Raw genomic sequence first — 23,745 nt, 5'->3', positions numbered from 1 at the left:
TTGAAATGCTGAGAGCTGCTTTCACAGCTCTCACAGCAAACAGAGACCGAAACTTTAGTATCTGACTGGATTGTCTACGGTGTAGTGTCTCATGTAGGGTACTGTTTTTCCATTTTACCTTGAGGGATTTGCACAGGTAAGACAGAAATACATTTATTTTATTTCAGATGTTTTATTGAAGTTTAGATATATGACGGTTTTCTTTGTTTAATAGCTGTGGTGCAAACAAAGACATTTTGCTGGTCCTTGTGCCTTGCTCCTCTTTGTGTTTGTGTGTGAGCAACAACAACAGAGGGTATCCTCCTACCCTTTTATCACAGCCAGGATTGATACGGCACAGGTGTTGTCTGCTCTGTCAACACAACAGTAATATTTCTGGGCACTGCCATTCGCCAAAGGGCCTTGTACTTCATGCAGCAAGCCAAGTGTGACTGCGTATATAAGCCAAGGTTACCATTTGTCATAGCGTAATTCTTCCTGATGACAGACAGTCATGATCATTTGGGATATACACTCTGACCACTGGCATCCAGTCTGGAACACGGCCACACAGCCCGCCATTTGTTTTGCTTTACATTACACTTTTTGATCATTTTCTGCTGTGTGCCATCTTTAGTTTTTGATGCTTTTCACGCTCTAATCTTCAACTCGTTCTGCTGTGCGGGGCTTTAGTGTCTCATTTAAGAGCATGATGGGATAACCGTGTTTGTTTGTGTTTGTTTAGCCCAGATCTCATCAGATTAGGTTAGAGGTTGTTCACCAGCCACTGACACTTAAAAGTACATTCAAACAGGCCTGCATCATGTTGACATTAAAGTTGAGTTGACCAGTTTTATAAAGGGGTGAGATATTAATACAGTGCTCTATATTCATTAATTGTATTTTGGTTTGCTGAGCGAGAACGACGAAGCCAGCACCTGCTGTTTTTAGGCCCGCTCGACAAAAACGTAACATAAAACCACGCTTGTGAGAATGACACAACACGCAGCCGTATCTACTTTGCTTATGTTTGATGTGGTGATGCTAATGTACCGCTGCGTAGGATGACCTGTGCGAGGAAGCCCTGAGCCCCGGGCTGGCTTGTCCTCACACAGTAGACCGAAAGAGATAAAGATGGGGGTGCACTGAGTACTGTTAACCAGAAGTGTGTCGTCAATTTATGACTCTATCGTGCACTGCAGTGTTTGCAAAACACTTATCAGCGTGACACGTGAGCCTCGTCTTCCTGTAAGCTGCAGTGTTTCTTTTTAAATGTGTGTGAGAGTCTGGTGACAATCAGACTGCCCTGTTTGCTGAAATGCTCTGATGAAATTCGATACAAGAACAGGAAGAGGCCTCTTTACTGTAGCTGTTTGTGTATATACAGCTCATTCACTTTTTTTTTTTTTTTTTGCACTGTCAGACATCCTCTTAAACCCACATACTTTAAAGGCAGTTCACCCCAAAATTTTAACTGTATAATTTTCCTCTTGCTTTGTTCTGTTGTGTACACTTATTTCCATCTTATTTTCCCTATTAAAAAGTTTTGGGGTTTTTTTTTCTCTTCAATGTGGCAAGTTTTTCCTTTCCAGAGTTGAGGGTCTGCAGACAATGAATGTCGTTCACAGTACAGAGAGTAAAGCCCACTGAGGCAAAGTGATTGGGATTTTGGGCGTTATAAGTTAAATCAATTTGATTTAGAGATTTCCTTTGACTGAGCCAGCTCACTTCCGGTTTAGCGTCTGGCTAACTGTAATGGGAATAAAATCATGCGGTACTTCTCGACTTTCCAAAAGTTATTGAACATGATTATTGTCAGAGAAAATAAGTCACTTGCCTGGGGTTCTGGCACTCCAATAAATTTATCTAGCCGCTTCTTTCACAATGTAAGTTAATGGGAAATAGTCTCTCTAAGGTTGTAATTACAGAGTGTGGCCGCTACAATAGTTGGTTTCAAAGTCTTTCTGGGGGCTTGATTAAACTAGCCAATGTTACAGCTCTGCCGAGGAGGACACTGTTTATGTTTACGTCCCACCCATTCTTCTTTCTGTGCGGTGATATTGAGAGTAGAGAGAAAACGGTTCCTTCATGAAACTGCTCACAACAAGCTCAGTGGATTTTATTAACCAACTGTGTCAAAATTTCTGGGAAGAGACATTGCTGTTGAGTTTATCAAATTATTTTTTCTGTTGCTTTGTGCAGCACAAACCAGAGAGAAGGCAGACATCTTTACGTCTGGTATCTCCAAAACTCAGCAACTCGCACTAAAGATGGGAACAGATAGGGGGGAAAAATACTTCAGAATCTGGGGGGACTGTCCCTTCACAAGACCTCTCCTCTTTGTTTTGGCTCGGCCTGAGCCCTTTTAGTTTGTCCTGCCTGTTTTGCCCTTAACTGTCCAGGTTTATATGTCTGTTATGTGTGTGTATGTGTATGCGTGTGGTTGGGTGGGGGTATGTGTCGTCATGCGCCACAGCCGCGAGCCTCCCAACAAACTTCCCACCTGTCACTACATCCATTGATCAAATAACCTCAGGTGAACAGCTGCACGTATGACACACAGGCGGCTCAGGTCGCGCACACAAAGCCCATAAACCACAGGCTAATGTAAAACACGAGTTAAGTCGAAACGGAGCCTTGTTAAACAGCAATACAATCATAGAGGGCTTGTAAATACTTCACCTTCATTTATTATTCTTTATGATCTATAAGTAGATTTAAGAGATTTTAGCTGGTGGATTGTGGGTGGTTGTGTTTTTCTTTTTTGTGTATGTGTGTGTGTGTGTGTGTGTGTGTGTGTGTGTGTGTGTGGGAGAACAATAAGAAACGGGGCCTGTATGAAGACCGCACTTTAATATTTTATGTGGGAGGAAAGAATCTTTCCCTTTTTTTCTTTTTTTTGAATCAAGCCTGTCGCTGGGTGTGGACTGGTGTCATCATTTAGAAGAATGTGTGAGACTATGATCCGTCTGCAGATGGCTGTGTGTTGGTGTGTGTGTTTCAGTGTTAGAGGACTCATGTTTCCTGGGTTTGTTGTGAAGTTATGAGTGTGTCTCTGCAACCAACTGCTGTCATGTGACACTGTGCACTCTGACTCATTGAGCTGTTGCAACGTCCCCACAGACCCCTTTTTTTTTTTTTTTAAAACGCCACCCTCTTACTAACGCAGCTCCACTGCTAAATGATGGAATAGCTCCTTTACTTTCTCTATATCTCTCTTCTTTCATCTCCTTTTCTTTCTCCGAGTCGGAGCGTCAACCTCCCCCCCCCTTCTTCCCTCCCTCCGTCCTTCTTCCCCTTTCCATGAGGCCTCTGTTCTCAGCCTTCCAGAGCTGAACCGGAGGCCTCTCTGTCCCTCGCTCTCATTGGCCGAACCTGACCCACATGCTCACCGAGTGGGCCGCCCCTGCTCCGCTATCCGCCCCAGCTCTCTGGGTGTTCACATGGAATAACTCTACAGCTGCAGTGGGAAGAGAGCAGGGGCCGGGAAGGAGACAGACAGAGAGCGAGGGAGAGCCAGCGAGCCCAAAATGGACATGGCTAACCTATTCAAACATTTCTTTCGTGAGTTTTCTCTCAACTTTCCTCCTCTTTTGTAGTTACTTAATCAAAGTTGTTCTGACTTGTCTGTGGTGTGAGGAGCCTTTTGTCTGAAGTTTGAGCGGTTCCTTTTTTTCTCTCGGGGTTGTCAAGCTGTTTTCTGTTTTTTTTTTCTGATTTTTCACTTTGGTTAGCAAGTCGGTTACAGCTTCAGGTTGGCCAGAGGAATGTGTCATAATTAGAGCGGGCAGGAAACTGATTTTTGTGCTAACATGTTGTGCTGGCAGGGCGAGGGAGATAGGGTGTCTCAACAGCTTTTGAGGCTGTCTGTGAGAGCGGCTGCAAACACTGGGTGGATATGCTGTTTGAAAAGCCTTCTGCTGAGCTGAAGCCTGTAATTGCCTCAGCAATCCTTCTCTGTCTTTCTTTTACACACACACAGTGATATGTTTTTTCTAGTTTGTCCTACTGAGTGGGCTGCAGCTGACTGGATTACATTATCATGCTTGAAGACCCCCCTCCTCTCCGCTCTGTTTAGGAATATCTTGAAGACATGGTCTGTTTTCTTTTATGCTGCCCTCGGGGCGAGCTCGCTCATTCTGGGAGGGTCCCTCCACCCCACCGCCAGTCATGAGCTACAGTTGAAGGGACGCGGGGTGTTCATGTAGAACACTGTAGTCATTGTGCGGAGGGGAGGAAGGGGTCTCTGCTGATTGATGGGACCCGGGCTCCCATCTCCTGCACCTCGCCCGGTTATCAGAGGAATGTCATTACCTCGGCAGCTCCGCGGTTCATGGATACTTTACAGCCACACTGACACACTTTTTCAAAAGGCCCTGGCGCACACCCATGTTGTAATCTCACCTTGTAACTGTTGAGTGGTATCTCCTGTCTCTGCCTATCTTCCCTACTTGTGTTTATGTGTGTGTGCGTGTTCGCTGACTGGCCTTGTTTGTAGCCTGAAGAATCCAGAGAGCGTAAAGGGCTGAGAAGACGATAGAGATGAGCTAACAAACCTTTTGCTTGTGTAAACTGAGAGCTGTTAGTCTCCCTTCTCTCTCTCTCTCTCTATCCCCTCCCTCTGTTTTCCTGTTTCTCAGCCTCCCCAGCGAGCGGAAACTCTAATTTGAGCCACATTTTCTGCCTGAGTTTCAGAGGAGTGCATGCCAGAGAGGAAGTGAGAAGTTAGAAGGAAGTTGAATCATTGTGCAGGGGTCTGTCAGTTGGACTTCTCCCCTATCCCTTTCCAACTCCCACTTCTTTTCCCTCCAAACCACCACTCGCTGTTTCTCCAGACCAGAAAAGCAAAAGACACGATCATAATTAAGAGATTGGCGTCTGAGTCGTCAACGTCACTTACTTACGCCTCAGATGTTTTTCTCTTGTACGGCTGTCTACCTTGTTTTTACTGTCTTCTGCCATTAAGGGATGACTTAAGAGGAAGTGAGCTGTGGTCTGGTCTTGTTGAACAGCGGCCAGTGCTGTAAACATGTTTGTAGAGAACTGTGGTGACGTCTACAGCACAGCTCATTAATTTATTTGATTAATTGATTAACTGTGTGGTCTACTGTGTGGAAGAGCTGCAACCATGAATTCATTAAAATTAAATTAACATTACTCATTTTAAAAAAAATTTTTTTTACTGGTTCCAGCCGTTTAAGTGAGGATTTGATGTGTTTCTTTGTTGGGTTTTAGACTGACGTTTATTGTACAAAATAGTTAACCGTTCATTTTAGAAAATAATGGGTAGATAAAAATCATTAGTGGTTAGCCTAGTCAGCAGAATGTCAGCAAATGATAGAACAAAGTCTGTCAAAAGTAACCAGAGCACGTGGTCACGTCTTTAAGAGCCTTGTTTTGTCCAAACTGAATGATATTCCAATTACTATCATTGATAATTAAGAAAACAAGAAAATACTCCCATTTGACAAGCTGGAACCAATAATCTTTTGGCTGTTTTTATCAAGAAATGGTTAAACAGTTAATTACCAAATTCAGTGGTAGAAATAAAAAAGGGCACCAGCTGTATGCTGGCACCCTAGAGGGCACTTTCATCATGTGTTATCCTCTTTCGGGGCATCCAAGAGGGCATTTTTGCAATGTTTTTTCAACATGGGGGCATCCCTCGAGTCCTCAGTGATCAAATAGTTTCTAATTAATGTTCAACCAATTAAATCCTCCAGCTCTAATTGTCTGGTTTCCTGTTTTTAATGGTTCAGCTAGCTTTCTGGGGGCAATAACCTCTTGTTGAACTCAAATTAGTTTGTGTCCAGTCCATGCAGTTGTATTTATTTTTCTTTTAGTTAAACATCCATGACCTTACTCAACTGGCTATTTAACCTCAATACTTTATGTCACTGAATGACACCAACAAGTGAATCAACGAGGTTAGGACACTGGTCAGTTATGCGATGCTAGCTTTATAATCTCATTTCATTATTTCTTGATCAGTCAGTTTCTGATTTAAATATAGATTTTGACACAGGGGGTCTTTAAATGGGCACTATGTACTTAAGAAATTCAAGAACATTTCAATCTGAAGAGAGATATTTCTATGCCTACATCAATAAACTTTTATGACTGAATTAACAAACTGACCTTAAAGGGCAACACAATTCCATTCTGTTTTACTTTGTTTATATGTGGCAGACCCTGCAACCTTTCCAGCTTCAAACAGTGTTCTGGACCATATTTTCCTCTGAGAATAGCTAGCAAAAATAGCAAAAATAAACATGTCTGAGTTTGTATTATTACCTGATTATTGCATATTAATATTCTAAGTTACACGTTTTTCTCCAACTACATACTGCCTCTTTAACATTCATAAACTTTGGCCTCTTTAGTTAAATGCGCTGGTTATTGGACAGCTTTTGAAAGAAGCCACAGACCCTGCCGCCCACAAACAGTCATTTCTGAATGTATCTGTCATTGTTTAGTACAGTAGACTTATCAGTGTCATGTCATTTGTCACTTATTTACTGGTGTAGCAAAATAGAACAGGATGAAGTCAAAGAAGTCTTCTGGTGTTGATACTTTAAATATGCTTCAAATTAGGTCATGAGAGTTCAGGATACGAAAAATAGGTCGAGTAAAAAAACTTCCGAAAGGGAGTTTTTTCACAGATAGAAATGGCGAAACAGGATTTGAAAGTGGCTTAATCACGGCAGTGTCACTGTTGCTACAGTGACGCGCAATCATCAACAACCTGGCTTGATTAAGAAAACCAGTAGGCTTCCAGAAACTAAGTTAGATAATTGCCGGAGTTAATACAGCCACCAGTTTGTTTTATTATCAGGAGAGACTCTACTTGGCGTCGCCTCTGACAGCAGTGCTGTAAAAAACCAAATGGAGCGCTCCCTCCGCTCCATCACAGACGCTGATGGCTGCCTGCTTTTGATGTCTCCGACGGCTGAAGTTGAAAGGCCTTTGCACGTTTCCTGCGCAGCCGTCAGTCAGTCAAGTTAGCAGCTTGATTGAAGCCGTCGTCTTAAAAGGCAGCCCCGATCCATCAACGCCAAAGAATACGCCTACTCACTCTTGCGTGCCTTTTTACTTCTAGTTCATTTGACTCACCCTTTCTGACTGCATGTGGCGTCACTACATTTAATATATAAGTCTCTCGTATCGGACCATATGGTTGAGGGTTGCTGTGTTGCGTCACATGTCTGGTGGAGGCCAGTCACACATTGTTGTCAGACTTTTGAATTGCCATGCACGCAGAGCGCTTTCTTAGAAACTACAGTCTCAACAGTGACAGCATGGCTGTTGCTACATAGTAATTAGGCAACCTTGCTGTGATTGCAATTTAGGGCTTGATAGGGACTCTGTTTTTCTGAGTCACTGCTGCTGAACTTGTCCCAGTCTTCGTGTTCTGGTGATGTTCCGACACTGTCAGACAGCCTGACGCGGGGTGTTGTCGTCCACAGAGGAAGAGCCCTGGAATGGAGGGAAGCCGAGGGGTCGAAAGGGCCCTGGCAGACAATAGACGGCCAGCCAGCGCAGGGAGGCCAGAGTTAAAAAACAAAACTACTTCCTGTCTGTCACTGGCAGCCAAACAAACTCCACCGGCACTTTCTTCTCCTCCTGCTGGGTACACCTCATCTGTAAACAAAAAGCGAATTTTTCAGAGGGGTCCAACATGAGCGTGTTAAGGGCTTTTGTCATTGTTTGCAGTGATTTACTGCCACCTGACGCTACATGACTTCCTTCCTCCGCATCCTACTCTCAGGAAATGCACAGGAAAAAGCATCTGACGTCGCAACAAAAGTTTCCAGTGTTGAGTAGTACTATTGAATTCCCCTCTTCTCTCGAAGACCTCTCACAGGTAGCAGCAGAAGAAGCGGTGGGGTTTTGCGGGGTTTCAGTGGAAGCCGACGCATCTGCTGCTTATATACATGCAAAGTTGGCATTGTGTGCTAGAGATGAAGCTCAGGGACTGAGTGGAGGACTGTGCCTCCCTCAGTCAGGGAGGAGTTGGTGTGTATTTTTAGTTTTTCACCTTCTACTGACTATTATTACTGTTTATGTTCATGCCAGCCATTGTGGGATTTGTTACGGGTTACATTTGTTTGTGTGGAGTGATCCTTATCCTCATATCTGGCATACTGACGACCTATTTATTGTTTAATTCAGTTCAACTCATCCTCACGTGGTTGTTTTGTGGCAGGTATGAACAGCGCTGTGGCCTGCTTGTTGATACGGACTGTCCCATAATTAAAGATTTCCAGCTTCAGTCCTAATAACCAGTGATGTGTCCGTCATAACAGCTCTGCGTCCCGTCTGAACTGCCTGACCTCAGACTGCCCAGTCACTCTAACTACGTGACTTTCAGACCATATGCAGGCTTTTTTTACAAGACAGGTGGAAGGCCCCTAGAGTACGTACGTGAAACTGAATGCACGCTTGCAATATGAATATTCCTATAAATAAATTCAGCTAGTTCTATTCTAGTTCTGCTTACACGTCCTGTCCTCGTTTGCAGTCAAATGTGTTTCCTTCAGTCATTCAGCATCTTGTCAATTAGGTCTGCAGCTAACAGTGACGTTCATATTTCATGTTAGTTTTCATTTTCCAAAGTGATGTCTTCAGGTTGCCTTTTCTGTCTGTCGCCTGTTCAGTCCAAACCCAAGATTCCTCATTTGTTGTCCATACATTTGAAAGAAAATCAGTAAATCCTCACATGTAAGAAGCTGGAACCAGCAAGTATTTTACATTGTTGCTTGAAAAATGACTTCAACTATAAATGGATTATCAAAATAGTTGGCAACAGATGTTCTTGTTGCAGCTCTTTTGGCAATACTAGAATGGTTAGTTGAAGTCAAGTTGTCAAGAAATCCTGAACCTGAAAATCAGGTTCAGGATTTCTTTTTTGGGGGTTTACAACTAGAAAAGGTTTACAGTCTTTTCCCACCTCTTTTTGAAACACTCTCCAGACAACTCAGTGTGTTCTGATTGGTTAGCTCACACATGCCTGACTCAGCAACACTAACAACAACAGCGCATAAAATCAATTATTTTGTGCATAATTAGCCTCTAGGCTTAAATTATGCAAATGTGTGACTTTGTGGCATAGTGTGATGTCACAAAGTCAAGGAATCAAAGATGGGACTACTGACGTGGCGTTTCACGAGCAGTGGTTTCTGTGGGAGAGACGAGCTTCTGTTTTGACCTTTTTAACTCTCAAGATCTTTTACATGCACGAGAACAAATATAAAACGCTGAAGGAAAGGAGGAAAGGAAAAAAGAAAAGCGTAATAGGCCTCTTTTAATGAGATCAAATTGTCTCGAAAGTTCAACTTCAGTGAACTCACAAATATGGCAGTGTAGCGGGAGGTTTCCTCCTAAATCAGTGGCTGTTAGTTGAGCAGAATGCAGCTGTGTGGACCATTAAAGACGGTGGCCTTGCTCTAAGCAGCCCCAGTGCTGCCTGTTTGGTGTAAAAGCCTGACAAGATAAGAGCTTCTGCCAGATTGTAAAAAGAAGCATGAACTCCCAGTTGTTCTTGGCGGCCATTCAAGTGAATTCTCGACAATTAAACTGCAACAAGTAATCCTTATCTTCTCCCAGTATCGTCTACCTGTAGTTGTGCAGGCAAATCCCAACTTCCCCTTTATTACCTCAGCTTAGATTGAGCATCTAGTCAAATGCAATGCTCTTTGACTCTGTGCTTTTTTAATGCAAAATGTTCGTGTGAGTGTAGCAGGAAGCAGCGAATAAAATCTCTGACAAGGGACACTGATAAGGGCTCTGTTACCTGGCCGGAGAGATAAAGTGTTACGCTCTCAGTTGTCCCCGCTCTCAGCTGGAGCTAAAACATAGTTTATTTATGCAGGGTTGACCTCTAACCTTTGTTTGGAGCTAACTAGGTCATTTCCAACCGCGCACAGAATACATCCTGGGGCTTGCACCTGCACGAACATGTTTTCTTGCTCAACATGTGATATTTAAGCTGTAGATTCTGTCATTTTTGTATCACTTTAGACACTTGTGTTGTATTTTGGTAGGGTCAAACCCAGTTTAGTAGTCTATATGAAAAGGGGCACTATGTCGTTTCCGAAAAAGAATTTAAATTCAGAATTTTAACATTTACATGTAAATGAGGTATAATACAAATTCCGATTTTACATTAACTGAATAAACCAGCTGTTCTCAAAGGAAAATAAGCTCCCCAGAACACTGTTTGTTTATGTGGCGGACCCTGCCACCTTTCTAGCATCAAAGTAAAACGGTATGAAACTGTGTTGTCCTTTAACGTCAGTTTGTTTATTCTGTTTATACAGTCATGAAAACAAATAGTTTATTTATTACGAAGATCTGTCTCTTCTAAATAAGATTTCTTCCCCAAAACTATGTAGCGCACCTTTTTAAGTCATGCTTTTAGATAAATATATATGGTTATAGATGCACAAATATTTTGATCTCGTCTTTTCACAGTTCCCACCTTGAGTTATTCACACTGCACCGAGACATAACCAGACCTAACCTTCACACACAGACATCAGCTCTTAACACCCTGTCTGGAGTCTGTAGTTATGTACAGTGTGTGTGACTAATAACAGGGTCTACCTGGAAGCAATTTGACGATGGACTCTCAGCGCTACCATGAAATTTGTCTGCTCTCCTGGAGTCACGGACACCTTTCGGTAACAGTTTGTCTGTGGTGAAATGGATTCAGTATGGCGTTGTGACAAATTAGTCACGTTCCTCGCTTGGCAAACAAACACAAGACTACACCCTGCCGTCCCGTGTAATTTCACCGAGCTGACTTTGGATTATGCAAGCAATAGCCTCGCAAACGTAATCAGAAAATAGTTAGCACTGGTCTGATCGCTGTGTCTGGGATCAATGTCTGCCTCGGCTTTAGTCTGGTTTGTCTGCATCACCCGTTGTGTCATAATAACAGTGATTTCACACCAGCTTTGCAGGAATTAGCAAAAAGAAAGGTGCAGGTAATGTATAGAGAGACCTCGCTGTGAGTGTTAGAACTAATTTCTGGAAAGTTGGAAGTAGCTGTGATCTCACCCCGGCATCCACCGCGAGCTACACATGTGCTCCATACAACTGTTAGCACGCCAGGCTGCCAAGTGGAAATTCTTGTCCAGTAAGACGATGACCACAAGCCTGCCAAAGCTCGGCCTCCGGACTCTATAACCCAGGAGAAGGCTAAAGGGCCTGGTAATCCCCCTTCTGTTAGCCTCTGGGCTGTTTAGAGACGGCGCCGCTGAATGCAGGTCTTACACTCCCGCACTCAAGAGGTCTGACTGCACTCATGATAAAACTCAGCCTGTGGTCAGTCCCTGTTTGACTGGAAACAGCCAGAGAGGGAAAAAAAAGCTATTTCTCTGCTTAACCACACTTGATAAAGTCTTGATAAGTACACACATTTTAATCATCCCCGCTGTACGCTGGAGTCAAATGGTCAGCTCAGTGGGGTGTACTGGGGGTTGGGAGGAATGAGGGGGGAGGGAGCGGAGGGTTTGTGTGGGCAGGGTGTTGGCAGAAATGGGACGGGGTTTGGTATCCAGCTGCTGTGCAAGCGAGGCCGCAGGTGTCGGGTCAGCCGAGGTGATTAGCACGATGTGATTAGCAGCAGTGAAATGTGACTGAACAGAGTTCAAGCAAGTGAATTTTGTAATTAATTACAATGTTAGGCGGCAGTAGTTTGACGATAAGGGCGCACTTTTTTTTTTTCAGGATTCATAGGGCCATGCCAAAACAAGTTTTCATCCCACTCAGCCACACCAGCATTGCTTTTTTTGTTTCCTCAGCACCTAGGCCTAATCCTCAAGAATGTATTTGGACTCAGACTGAGGGGGGTTTAGGGCACTGTAATGTGGAAAAGGAATGATTTTTAGCCCTACTTAGCCGCCCTCCCTGTATTTCAGCACAACCCCTAATGCTTATTATCGCTGCCTGGTATTTTTCCGTTTTTTGTTTTTTTTCTCCTCCCTTAAATTTTCAGAGGTGTTTTCTAAATAGTGTGTGCGTTTTTATTTTTTCTGTTGAGACTTGTTCCGCATGAGTGCAAGGAAACGGTGACTTTTGAATGTTCACTGTGTAGTTTTGGGAAAGGAATTTTAATCCAAAGAGGAAGATCTTCATTGACTGATTTGTACAACAGAGCCACAGTTGTTTGTTCAGAGAGATTCACTGCACCTTGTGGATCTAACCATGATTAAAGGCGCATATATGTTTTTTTTTTTTTTTTTTTTTTTTGTTTGTTTGTTTGTTTTCCCCTTTTTTCTTTTTCTTTTCTTTTCTTTTTCTATTGATTGATCTGTTTTAGTGATTTTGTATTGAGGGGGAGGATCTTATATAAGCCCTTTGGGTTTCTTTTCCTCTCCTGCACAACTATTTGTCTTTGTATTATTAAACAGAATTCTTGTTTTATCATTGTGCATATAAATAAATAAATAAATAAATGTAAAGGTGCACTGTGTAGTTTAGAGGACGGTGGGGAAAGATCACCACTGGCTGTTTTTATTCATGCCCAAACAAACTCTCTTCATTTTTAGGACTGAATAAACAAATTGACCTTAAAGAACAACACAGTTTTATACTTTTCTTCTTGCCCGATTCACAGGACGTGATCTTAGTGTCTGATGTTTTCTGTGTCGCCGCTTACAACGTCTCTTGATCATTTTCTCTAGGAATCGGGAAGGTGAAGAGCAGAAAGGGGGGGATGAGAGACACGGCCTCCAACGCCGACACAGACATGTACGCAGATAACGGCGAGCGGCTGTACGACCTCAACCTGCCCGCCCTGGTCAAATTCAGCTACACAGCTGAGCGCGAGGACGAGCTGTCTCTGGTGAAAGGCACGCGGGTGGTGGTGATGGAGAAGTGCAGCGACGGCTGGTGGCGCGGGAGCTACAGCGGACGATCCGGCTGGTTTCCATCCAACTACGTGACAGAAGACATGGACGGGACGGCGGGTGGAGGGAGCATGGGCGGGATCGGAGACCCAGCCGGATCGCTAACAGAGAAGCTGGCGGCCGTGGTGAACAACACAGCGAACGGGAACAGAGTGCTGCACACTGTGCAGGCGCTCTACCCTTTCAGCTCAGGCAACGACGAGGAGCTAAACTTTGAGAAAGGCGAGGTGATGGAGGTCGTGGAGAAGCCAGAGAACGACCCCGAGTGGTGGAAGTGTCGCAAAGCGGACGGACAGCTGGGCTTGGTGCCTAAAAACTACGTCACAGTGCTAGACTCCACCTCCCATAAACCCGCAGCGGGGCCCGCCGGGCCGCCAACGCCCGACTGTGACTACATCTCACCCTCAGGCAGTGGGCGCTTCGCGGGGAAGGAGTGGTACTACGGGAAGGTGACGCGCCACCAGGCGGAGGTGGCCCTCAACCAGAGGGGCGTCGAGGGAGACTTCCTCATCCGAGACAGCGAGTCATCGGTCAGTAGCTTACACCTGTCGTCCAGCCACAGTTTACAGCGTCTAAGCCTCTTCACACTGTTTTATTTTGAAAGGGATCAGAGTTGACGTTTGTCTGATAAACTTGGTAAACTCTCTGGTCGTCATGAATCTGTTCGCTTGATGTTCATATTATAATTATAATGAGTTGTCTTGGAAACACTAACAACTATGACAAACAGCCCTGATGCTCTGCTGTCCATTTGTGTGATGACACAACAGAAAACATTTAACAATAGACTTCCCTTTCCTGTTCATCTATTGTTAGGCTACTGAAACCGCACCAGACCACAAATATCTATGAGCTAAAATATACAGGAAATCATAACAATTATAACTTTCTCACTTACACCTTATTAGAATGCAAAAAATAATACACTTGCTAGTTGTAAATGGCATTTAAGAAAAAAGTTGCATAAATCACAATTTTAAAACCCGATACTCGACATCGTGACTATCTAACATCAGGCTGTACGTTCCTTTAAGTTGAACACATACATCGGTAAAAAAAATTGACATAATCATGCGCTGTGTTTTCCTTCTTAGCTAGGCTGCTTCTTGAGTTATGATGAGGATGGCTGAGTGTGAGCAAAGATAATGAAAGTAAATGTATCTGGTATCTTAATTATGGATCATTACAAATACAAATAAGTACCAAGTGGTCACACAACGAGAACAAATCAATCATGTATACAAAGCGAATGCATTAAAGGTCCAGTGAGTAGGATTAAGTGGCTGCTAGTAACACACAGGCCCGCTGTAGAACCAGTGTTTAGTTTGTCTGTTCTGGGCTACTGTAGAAAGAAGAAGAGGACCTGCTGCCTTTTTTTAGACATAACAGTCTCCCAAGGTAACAAAAAACACAAAGGATATTTATTTTTAGATCATTCTACACTAGTAAAAACATAATTATGAATATAATTTTCCACTTCTGCCAATAGATGTGCCTGAATCTCCTTCAGTCCTGCACATCTCGCACAGAGTGACAAAGAGTCGATTTACACCATCACCCTGTCCAACCTCTCACAATAAAACCTCGTATTTCCTTTCCTCCCCACAGCCAAACGACTTCTCCATCTCCCTGAAGGCGCAGAGCAAGAACAAGCATTTCAAAGTGCAGCTGAAGGAAAACCTTTACTGCATTGGACAGCGCAAGTTCAACTCTATGGAGGAGCTTGTTGAACACTACAAAAAGGCCCCCATCTTCACCAGTGAGCAGGGAGACAAACTGTACCTGATCAAGGCCCTGGCTGCCTCCTGATCCCTCTCTGTCACACACACACACACACACACACACACACACTCACACCTATACATTAACTGCATCCATATATATATGTATACATTCAGATACTTACGCCAGAACACACACTAACATTTAAACTCCCAGCCTGAGGACTTTTAACACATCGTCAGGACTTTAATGCCCAGATTTGTGAGCATTCCAAGAGGAGCTGTGGATAAAGCATGGGAGAGACACGGAGGAGTGGAAAGAGGAGACAAAAGAGACTATGGACTCCTGAGAGTTGACTACAGACCTCTTGGTCGCCTATTTTAAATTATCCAGATGTGTTAGGTCATAGGCAATGCCATGTATTTCCACCTTGATATCTACTAGAGTTGCATTTAGTTTCTTTTTTTGTTTGTTTTTTTGTTTTTGTTCATAATATATAATCTTTTTAACAGTTTCTTTTTAAAATGTGATGATTTTTAACTGTATCCAACACACGACAACCACCCGTATGAGGCATTCTGTTAGCAGATGTTAGCGACTTCAAAGTCTAGCCTGTAGAGGTCTACGTTTCAAGTCCTTCTCGTGTTGTCTGTCTTAATTCGTTCTTTACGGTCGTGGACGCACTAATCCACAACTCCTGCTAACTGCTAATCATGAATAAAAATTAAGTGACCAAAATATATTTATTGATACAATTCTGTTAGGATCACGGTTGTAGAGATCGCACGCATCTGTTTTTTTGTTTTGTTTTTTTGTTTCTTTTTGTTTTTTCGAGGGTTCCTATTCAAACTAGTCGTTCAACTTCTCTTTTTGTACGACAGAACTGCTTGTCTCACATATTGCTGTATCCATATCATGTGAATGTTATAAAGCGGAGGCATCGCAGACTCCGTGGGGGGCTCAACAACCCCGTGACTTTGCATGCGTGCACGCAAAAACAGAATAGAGTCCTCACACCTTTTCGCAGCATCTAAAAGATGAAATTCGACAGTCCGCGTGAGTGATGGGGGGCGGGGGGGGATAGAGGTCATGTGAAGAGTCAAAAAGTGTTTTCCCTTCGTAGACAGCTGATGCGTCCTCCCAGTGTTGCCAAAGGGGACATTTCTCTGGGGGTGAGAAGGAAGCAGGGCGATGGGGGGAGGAGGGGGGGGGGGGGGGGGGGGGGGGGGGGTGGAGCTGACTAACCCGCCAGAAGCTGGGAGGGGGAAATGGAGGACCCAGAGGGTGATGTCACTGCTCCTGAATTAGTGATCACTGGAAGTAATGGAGGAGTTAAAGGTCACCCAGGGGTCATGGTTGCGGGGGGGGGGGTATACATAGAAGAGTATCAGAAAAACGATTCCTTACAGCCGAGTTCTGGTGAAAGCAAACTTAAGAAGAATGCAATGCAAATGTGTGCAAACAGCGCGCCTAACACATGGTTTATAGTTACTGCAAGGTCTCTAGTTGAATGGGTACTTGTTTTGGGTGAAAATGGACCAAGTAGTGTTTGAATGTTTGAAGGGCAGCTAAGCGCCAGCGCCTGCAATCAAAGCTGCAGCAGCGCCGGCAGGGAGCCGCTCCAGCAGCGGGCTCAGGGAGATGATGATGATCACGATGCTTGCGATGATGAGTTCTCCAGCTGTGGCCAGTTGGACCCAAGTGCAGAGAAAGAATGGGGGGGGGGAGAAAGAGAGGGGAGGGGGAGGAAAAGGGGATTTCATAGAGGAGGAATGGAAAAATGGACCCTAAAAAACAAATCTAGGGAGGAGACTTGGAGAATCTGCTCCACTAAGTAGAATATGTGGATTACCGCTCCCAGTTGTACAAGGGCGGGGACAATGAACGGAGGCCAATGCTGATGTATCATCGCTGAGGATAAAGGATTTTTTTTAGGGGGGGGAGGATTTTTTTATGGCCTTGTCAATCCAGGCATGCCCGAAACATGGGCGTGATCTTTTTACTTTTTTCCCCCAGGTGATTGACACGGCTACTCGCACGAGAGCCGCAGCGCTCTCTCTCTTATTTTTGGAGCGGTCGCATATTCATTATAAACAGCGAAACAATTAGCTTTCAGTTTGATTCATGACGGGTTTAAAAATGGGGCTGAGATCTAATTATAGAACCCGCAGTGCGGTTTGAGATCTTAATTTAAGCGAGACAAAAACATTCCAGAATTTAAAAGGATGGCGTCGAGACTCGATACCTGGCAGATTTATGACTAAATGCTTCAAAATGTCAGTCACAGGAGTGATTCTCAGCGTGGCTCGACTGCTTTGTTTTGTTCATTTTAGGTCCCGATTCTACGGAACAGGATGAAGGGCCACTGTAAAAAAAAACAAAAAACTTTTTGTTCTGACTTTTTTCCTCAGAAATGATGTGCAAAGTCAGAATATTGAGCAAAACAGAGTTCACAGTGGTTCTATTCCTCTTCTGTGTTACTTCTTTCTGACCTGTCACCATTACATCAACTTGTTTATGACACTTTCGCGGGTATTCCCTTCATTCTCAGTAACCCCCCTCCCCTCTTCCTCTTTTTGGTTACTGTAATATCAGTCACCAGATAAGTATTTGGGTTACAGGAATCCCGTCATTTATTACACCCAAGCCCTGGCTGTTGTATCGGTGCCATGTTTTTTTCTCTTCCCCCTGACACTTCATGTGAGATAGTGTTTGCCAACAGTAGTCATGAACTGCTGTCAGCAACCCAGTTTGTTCTGTTTTTTTTTTAAATTTCCTCCCTGACTTCCAGTTTTACAGCATCTGCGATATTACGCAGCATTAAAGTGACAAACGCCAACGCAGTGTGCCCCAGTTCGAGGGATTTAGGAGATTTCAATGTGCCTTCACAGCTTTCTGTCAACCAAAGGTTTAGCCCCCCCCCCCCCCCTTTTTTTGTGTTGTTTTTCTTTTTTATCTTGTTCTTCCCACCTTCTTCTCTCGTCACCTCCGCGTGCTATTTGGTTAAAGCTTTGCATGTGCATCAGTTGAGTCTGATCAGTTAGCAACGTCTGAAAACATCCTTTTAAAGAGAAGGGTATTTCCTCATGACGTTATTGTCCAACTTTTTTTTTTTTTTCTCCCCCCTTTGGTCTTTGCATAAAATGCTCATTAGGTGATCTTGTGTGTAGTTTCAAGTGACCTTACCTTTGCTGATTTCATCAAGTATAACTTCTTAAATGAACAGTGAATGCCTACATGTACAGTATAAAAAATATGTGATGTTCATTCAGAGACATAACCCCCCCTCTCCCTCCCTCCCTCCTCCCCCAGGTGTGATGTAATCATGACCTGAATCTCATGTTTATGAGCACCTCAAGTTATAACGGTATCACACATTGTCGGTCGTGAAGGGGAACCGTCACCGGTTTCCGAGGAAATAGTTTTTTTTAATGTCTGTATGCATTTCATATAAGACCTAGTGTAATAAGACATTCACTTTTGCAGTTTAGCCACTTAAATATGTAAAGAGAAAAGAAAAAAAAAGTCCTGGATACTTAAATGTTTTACTTGATATTCAAATACAGAACTACAGTATCTCCCTCGCATAGATATTGTTATGAAACTGGGATCATTTTACACCAACGGAGGCCGCATGAGCAGAGCCTTGTAGCTGTACAGAAATGATTTTAAAGTCTGCTTAAAAAAAGACATTGAAGTCAGTTGCGACGGATATTATCAAGAGACCGTTTGTCAAACTATTTTTACCCCCCCCCCCCCCCCCCCCCCCACCCACTTAAAAACTACAACGCAGCTCGAAGCGCTCGGTCCTCGACTGCTAACCAAGCCTGAGATGATCCTCCACGCCTGGTTTCTTGATAATATTCCGAACGAGTGACCCCCGTGTTTATAAACTTTGGTGCTTTTTGTGCTGCTTACATTTCTATGGTGTTCTTTGTCTCACAAAGCTTTTTTTTTTTTTTTTTTCTTTTTGTTTCTGTATGAGAGAGAGTGAAGAAAGCAGATCCATGCTGTGGAATGATAAAAAGGCAGTGCTGTGAAATTAAATGTCATGCTCTTAATACTGTTTTTAAATGGAGGGGAGATCGTCTTCAGGTGTAATAATTTAGAAGAGTTTATTAGAGTGTTCAAAAGACGTAATAAACGATACAAAAAAAAATGGAACGTCTGTTGTTTTTGAGTCGTTAAGTGACGGGACTTCTGTTTTCATGCATTTCTTCAGCTGCATTTTCCTGGATTTAAAAAAGAAAAAGTCTTCTCTGAGCTTCAGCTTTGCTATAATGTGATTTTAATACTATTAACATTATCTGAGACTGCAGATGATTCATGCATGAGCACAGTTGTGGTGGTTTTCTACGATGCACGTGCACCCCCTGGTGGTCATTTGGATCACTACACCTGCCAGGCCTGGATTAAATGAGACCAACAAAACACACATCCACATTTTGGTCAATTTATTTCAAATCATGACACTGTGATTGTAGTATTTTTTCAAAATAAAATGCTCTATTCATTCACATTATTTTATATACAAAATATTTTTCCCACTGAAGAGGTGGGTGGGTGAGGGAGGAGGCGAGGGGGCTGGACCTTTATGTACGCCCATTAATCACATCAATCAACTTCGGCGTCGAAGTGGCACGCAGGATTCTCATGGCGCATGTGAGACAAAGTGGGCTTGTGTTGGCCGTTACGTAACTTTGGGGGGGGGCGAGTCGAGCCAAATCTCACCACGGTTCTTACAGTAGCTGACCTTGGTTTGTTCCGGCGGCGGTCACAACGGAACAGCAGGAGCCGTCTGTTGAGCTCTGCCAGCTCCAGACGATTCTCATAAGACAAAACATCAGAAATATAAAGGGGACGAACACGTTTTTTTTTTTAAAGATAAAACCACAAGTAATGACGACAGAGTATATATAGCTACCAGTACGTCATAGCCCTGCTGATATCCGACACAAAGTAGTTACTACTTATCACGGCGTGTATCTGTATAGATAAAAGTTGTGTTGTTTTTTTTGTTTGTTTTTTGTCAAACATATAAAAAGTTTCAGTTTAAAAAAATCACTACATTTTAAGGCTTGATCAGTGAATGATTGCAAGTGCTGAGGAATGTGTTGCTGAGGCCCCTCTCTAAGACTTGTAGATCTGCGCAGTGCTACATAGTTGAAGAATAAGCTGCAATTGCATCTGAGAGGAGTGAAACATAGGGAACAGCTTCTCTTCTAGAAGTAGAGGAAGTCGGATATGGCGCCGGGCAGATGGGTCATGACCTGCACTCTGATCCACCAGTGTGGCTCCATGGGGTTGTACCTGGTGTAAGGACGCTTGGACGTGATGGCGTCGGTGATGTCATCCAGCACGGGGGCCACGTCCTTCTGCCCGCTGTTGCAGTAGGAGCGCATCAGAGCCATGTGCTGCTCGAAGTGGGCTTTCCCGTAATCCTCCTTCACCTGCGCCGGTGCCTCGGCCCACAGCTTGTTGGCCGTGCTGGCCACGATGTCGCGGGTCAGGATGCCGGTGGCCACGATGAAGTTCCCCGGTTCGACCACGGACACCTTGACGCCCCAGGTCTTCATCTCGTAGCGGAGGCAGTCGGAAAAAGCTTCCACGCCGTATTTGGACACGCAGTAGGGCGAGCGCATGACGTTTCCCATCCTCCCGTACATGCTGGCCAGGTTCACGACGCGGCCTGCAGGGATGTTCAGAAACGTGACCCAAAAAAACAACAACTGTATGACACAATTTGATTTAATTTAGCACCACCAGTAATAAAATTATGTAATTGCTTCAAGCTCAAAGCCTGTTAAGCCTCCAGGTCCAAAGTTCAACTGTCTTCAGAGACCCTCTTAATGAGTACACTGCCTGGAGTTAAGCTTAGATAAGCAAATAAATTAACCATATTTTCCAATGTGTCACTTATTAACAAAAAGCTGCTATTGCGCCCAAGCCGAGAAATGAAAAACCATCCAGTGACTAGCAGGACTTCATAAACCGATTATCTTATTGTATTTATCTTATTTGACCAATTTATCTGGTTATACTGTTTTTCAGTGTATATTTCCATGACTGCCTTTTGTGTTTCTACTTTTCCTTGTAGATATTTTGAGAGAAATGATCAACATTAAAAGTTTCATTTCACATTATGGAGAAAGACTTGAAATTTGTCTCTCAATCTCAGCTTTGTCTGCGTTGTGAGCATCTCAGGTTGTCATGAAACCAGAATTTTGAGCTTTAAGACAGAAAAAAATAAAACAATTCTTGATACCTTTTTCGCTACCATAGAGAAAACGAAAAAGGTTTTAACCGTATAACCAGAGTTACTTTAGCCAGTTAGCTCGGTTAGCCATGCATCTAGCGGTTCAGACTTTGAGCTTGGACAGCCAGGGCAGTGTTTGTGTTTACACCACTAGTGCAGAAGCTTTGGATGGGCTGGTGCTAGCTGGTTAACTTGAACACAATTCAAAGATGTCTTAAACTGTTATTTCTTCACATTATGTTGATGGTTTGAATTGATTTTTAAATGTCTGAATTCTTACATATTTCAACTTTAATTGCTAACAAGTGCTGGTACAGGAAAAAGTCACTAAAACATACCAACACCTTTGTCAAAACATTAATATCTGTGCATGCTCACAAAGAAAATCTGATTGTAGATCTATTTTGTTTGATAGCTTTGGTGCTTTCAAAACCACCAAATGTGGATGTGTCAGTACTTTTGACAACCTTCTCAGCATCACTCACAGAAATCATGGGACACAACTCTTCGGTCAGCTGCGTAGTTTTCCTTCAAACAGGAATTCTAAGAATGTTTATAATCCTAGAAAATAGGAAAATGTCAAATCCAATGTGCTTGTCACTTGAAGTGTTTGCAGTTCTGGTGTTTTAGACACTATTTAACTTATTCAAGTATATCTGTCACAAAGATTCGACATGTAATGTACAGCAATATTCTAGCTTCTGACCTTTGGCCCTTCGGATTAACGGCAGAACAGCCTTGGTGACCCTGATGGTGCCCCACAGGTTGACCTCTGACACCTGCTTGTAGGTGTCCATGGACGTAAACTCGACATCTCCAAAGGTCGATACGCCGGCGTTGTTCACCACAGCCCACAGACCTGGATCATGACCGGCGAAAGATTGTTAGAGAGGGGGGAAAAAGAGTTTGTGAATATACACACACACATTAACTTTTGATCTGAGTTAGTGAATACAGGAGTTGGTTACCATTTTCTGAGTCAGCCAGGTTGTCTTTGATATATTCCACAGCCTGGTTCACCTGCTCGTCGCTGCACACGTCCAGCTGGACGACTTTCATGCGATCCGAATGAAACTCCTCCAGTTCCTTTGCACCCTCTCCGCCTTTGTCCTGCAAGGACGACACTTCTCCTCACCAACACATGACATTAAGATGAAAAACACCAGATTTAAAGGGGCACTGTGTAGTTTGGGAGAAGAAATTAATAATTTTTTTCCTCAACTGAATAAATCAATGGGAAATAAAGGTCCCGAGGACACTGTTTGAAGCCAGAAAGGTGGCAGGGTCCGCCACATATCAACAAAGTTAAACGGTATCAAACTGTGCTGTCCTTCAAGGTCAGTTTGTTCAGCCGTGAAAACAAAGAGAGTTCGTTTCCTGGCTTTGCTTATGCGACTACGCATCGTTCTTCTCCAAAACTACACAGTGCACCTTTAATCTCTTTCTGATGGGACATGCAGTTACAGACCGTGAACTTGAGAGCGGCCCCTTTTCCAAATATTGAATATTCTGACTTTCATCGGGGCGGTTGCGTCTGATGGGGCGCTCGCTTTATATCTTATCCGTACCTTGAGGAGACACCCGGCGAAGACCGTGAAGCCGAGTTTGTGCAGATGTTTGGCGAGTGCGTGACCAAATCCACAGTCACAACCTGTGACCAGCACAGCTTTCCCTTTCACCTGCAGAGAGGGGCAGAACATAGTGAAGGCTTCTCCTAAAGTTACATATAAAGCTGTGAAAATATGTATAAAAGACAACAGAATACCTTGAATCCATTTATATAAAGTGTTAAGTATTCTCAAAGAAACTACACATGTATAAAGGTGATCAGGGTGTCAGTTAGGTTTGTAATGAAAAATCAAGACAGCATTGCTCTACTTGCAGCAGTTTCCTTATCTAAAACGCATTAAAACATGTTGTAGCGTTAACTCCTCTGGTCTCAACTGTATGGTTGATGCTGTGACATTTGCATTCTTCTAAAATGCCTTATAGGACAACACAATGTGACCTACACAGGACGGGAGTTCATTATAGTGTCAGAAATGAAGTCCACTGAAACGTTACCTCCACCAGTCCTCTGGGAATTCGGGGCGTCGCAACGTACAGCACGAAAAGTGAATACAGCACAACTATGCACTCGGTGACGCTCGTCTCCGGTAACCCCAACATCCTCATCGCCGCGTTCAGCAGGGCGGGCAGTCCCAAACCCAGCACGACAGTCAGGAGCACGGAGAACGACACCAGGAGCGCCACTCGGAACACGGAGAGCGGGGCCATCTTGACGGAATGGTGTGTTTACTTTCCTGGCGGAGCGTCTGTATCACCCACAGCCGGGGTCACGGCACGCCCCCCGGATCACATCACCAAAAATCCCCCGGGCTACGTTCAAGTTAACAGGGACTTGGAAAAAATGTGAAGTAACCGTCTGAAAACTGGTTATTACACCGTTGTTAGTTTTTTGTTCGGGTTAAACAGAAGCTTGGAATAGTTGAGTTAGCTTAGCGAGTTAGCAAGCACTTAACGGTAGTTAACGGTGTTAATTTGTTAACGTTCATCCGTTACTTTCCACACAAAACGCGTTTATCTTGACATGGCCTCAGCTGTGTCCAGCCGTTATATTTATTTCTGTTAGTTCCTAATGAAAAATACAAGGTGTTGAATTACTTTAGTATATCTCTCAAAAGTTTAGTGGACGTCATGAAAGTCCAGCCTGGCTGACCACGGGACTCAAGCGAAACCGGAAGTGTCCGGTAGGAATTCTTCTTGCCTTTTTTCTCTTGGTTTTGGAGACGTTTCCAGAAAACCCAAGAAGAACAAGGAGAGAGGTATCCCTCCTGGACACTTCCGGTTTCGCTTAAATCCCAAGCATTTGGA

General features: G+C 43.7%; 2 protein-coding genes across 3 annotated transcripts in view; one reads left to right on the top strand and one right to left on the bottom strand.

Annotated features, from left to right (window-relative positions):
- nck1b (NCK adaptor protein 1b) overlaps positions 1 to 18,562 on the top strand; it is a 32,304-nt gene extending 13,742 nt beyond the window's left edge. Inside the window, exons 4-6 of one of the 2 annotated variants that reach the window (XM_030397980.1) lie at positions 12,669 to 13,423; positions 14,502 to 16,895; positions 16,976 to 18,562. In XM_030397980.1, coding sequence (XP_030253840.1) covers positions 12,669 to 13,423; positions 14,502 to 14,702 — 956 coding nt within the window. In that variant the 3' untranslated portion in view covers positions 14,703 to 16,895; positions 16,976 to 18,562. Of the gene's footprint in view, positions 1 to 3,411; positions 3,544 to 12,668; positions 13,424 to 14,501; positions 16,896 to 16,975 lie in introns of those variants that run through there. The other variant, XM_030397981.1, reaches the window with a different exon arrangement.
- Positions 18,563 to 19,054: 492 nt separating this feature from the next.
- Positions 19,055 to 23,603, bottom strand: bdh1 (3-hydroxybutyrate dehydrogenase, type 1). The gene is made up of 5 exons (XM_030397982.1): positions 22,936 to 23,603; positions 22,440 to 22,550; positions 21,840 to 21,981; positions 21,578 to 21,730; positions 19,055 to 20,304 (listed from the first exon to the last, which is right to left on the bottom strand). The coding sequence occupies exons 1-5, from the start codon at positions 23,146 to 23,148 to the stop codon at positions 19,838 to 19,840; spliced, it is 1,086 nt and encodes a 361-aa protein (XP_030253842.1). The 5' UTR covers positions 23,149 to 23,603; the 3' UTR covers positions 19,055 to 19,837.
- Between the last annotated feature and the right edge of the window lie 142 nt (positions 23,604 to 23,745).

This window comes from Sparus aurata, chromosome 19 (assembly GCF_900880675.1).
Source record: "Sparus aurata chromosome 19, fSpaAur1.1, whole genome shotgun sequence".
Taxonomy (NCBI): Eukaryota; Metazoa; Chordata; class Actinopteri; order Spariformes; family Sparidae; genus Sparus; species Sparus aurata.
This window is presented reverse-complemented; position numbering and strand designations above follow the sequence as displayed.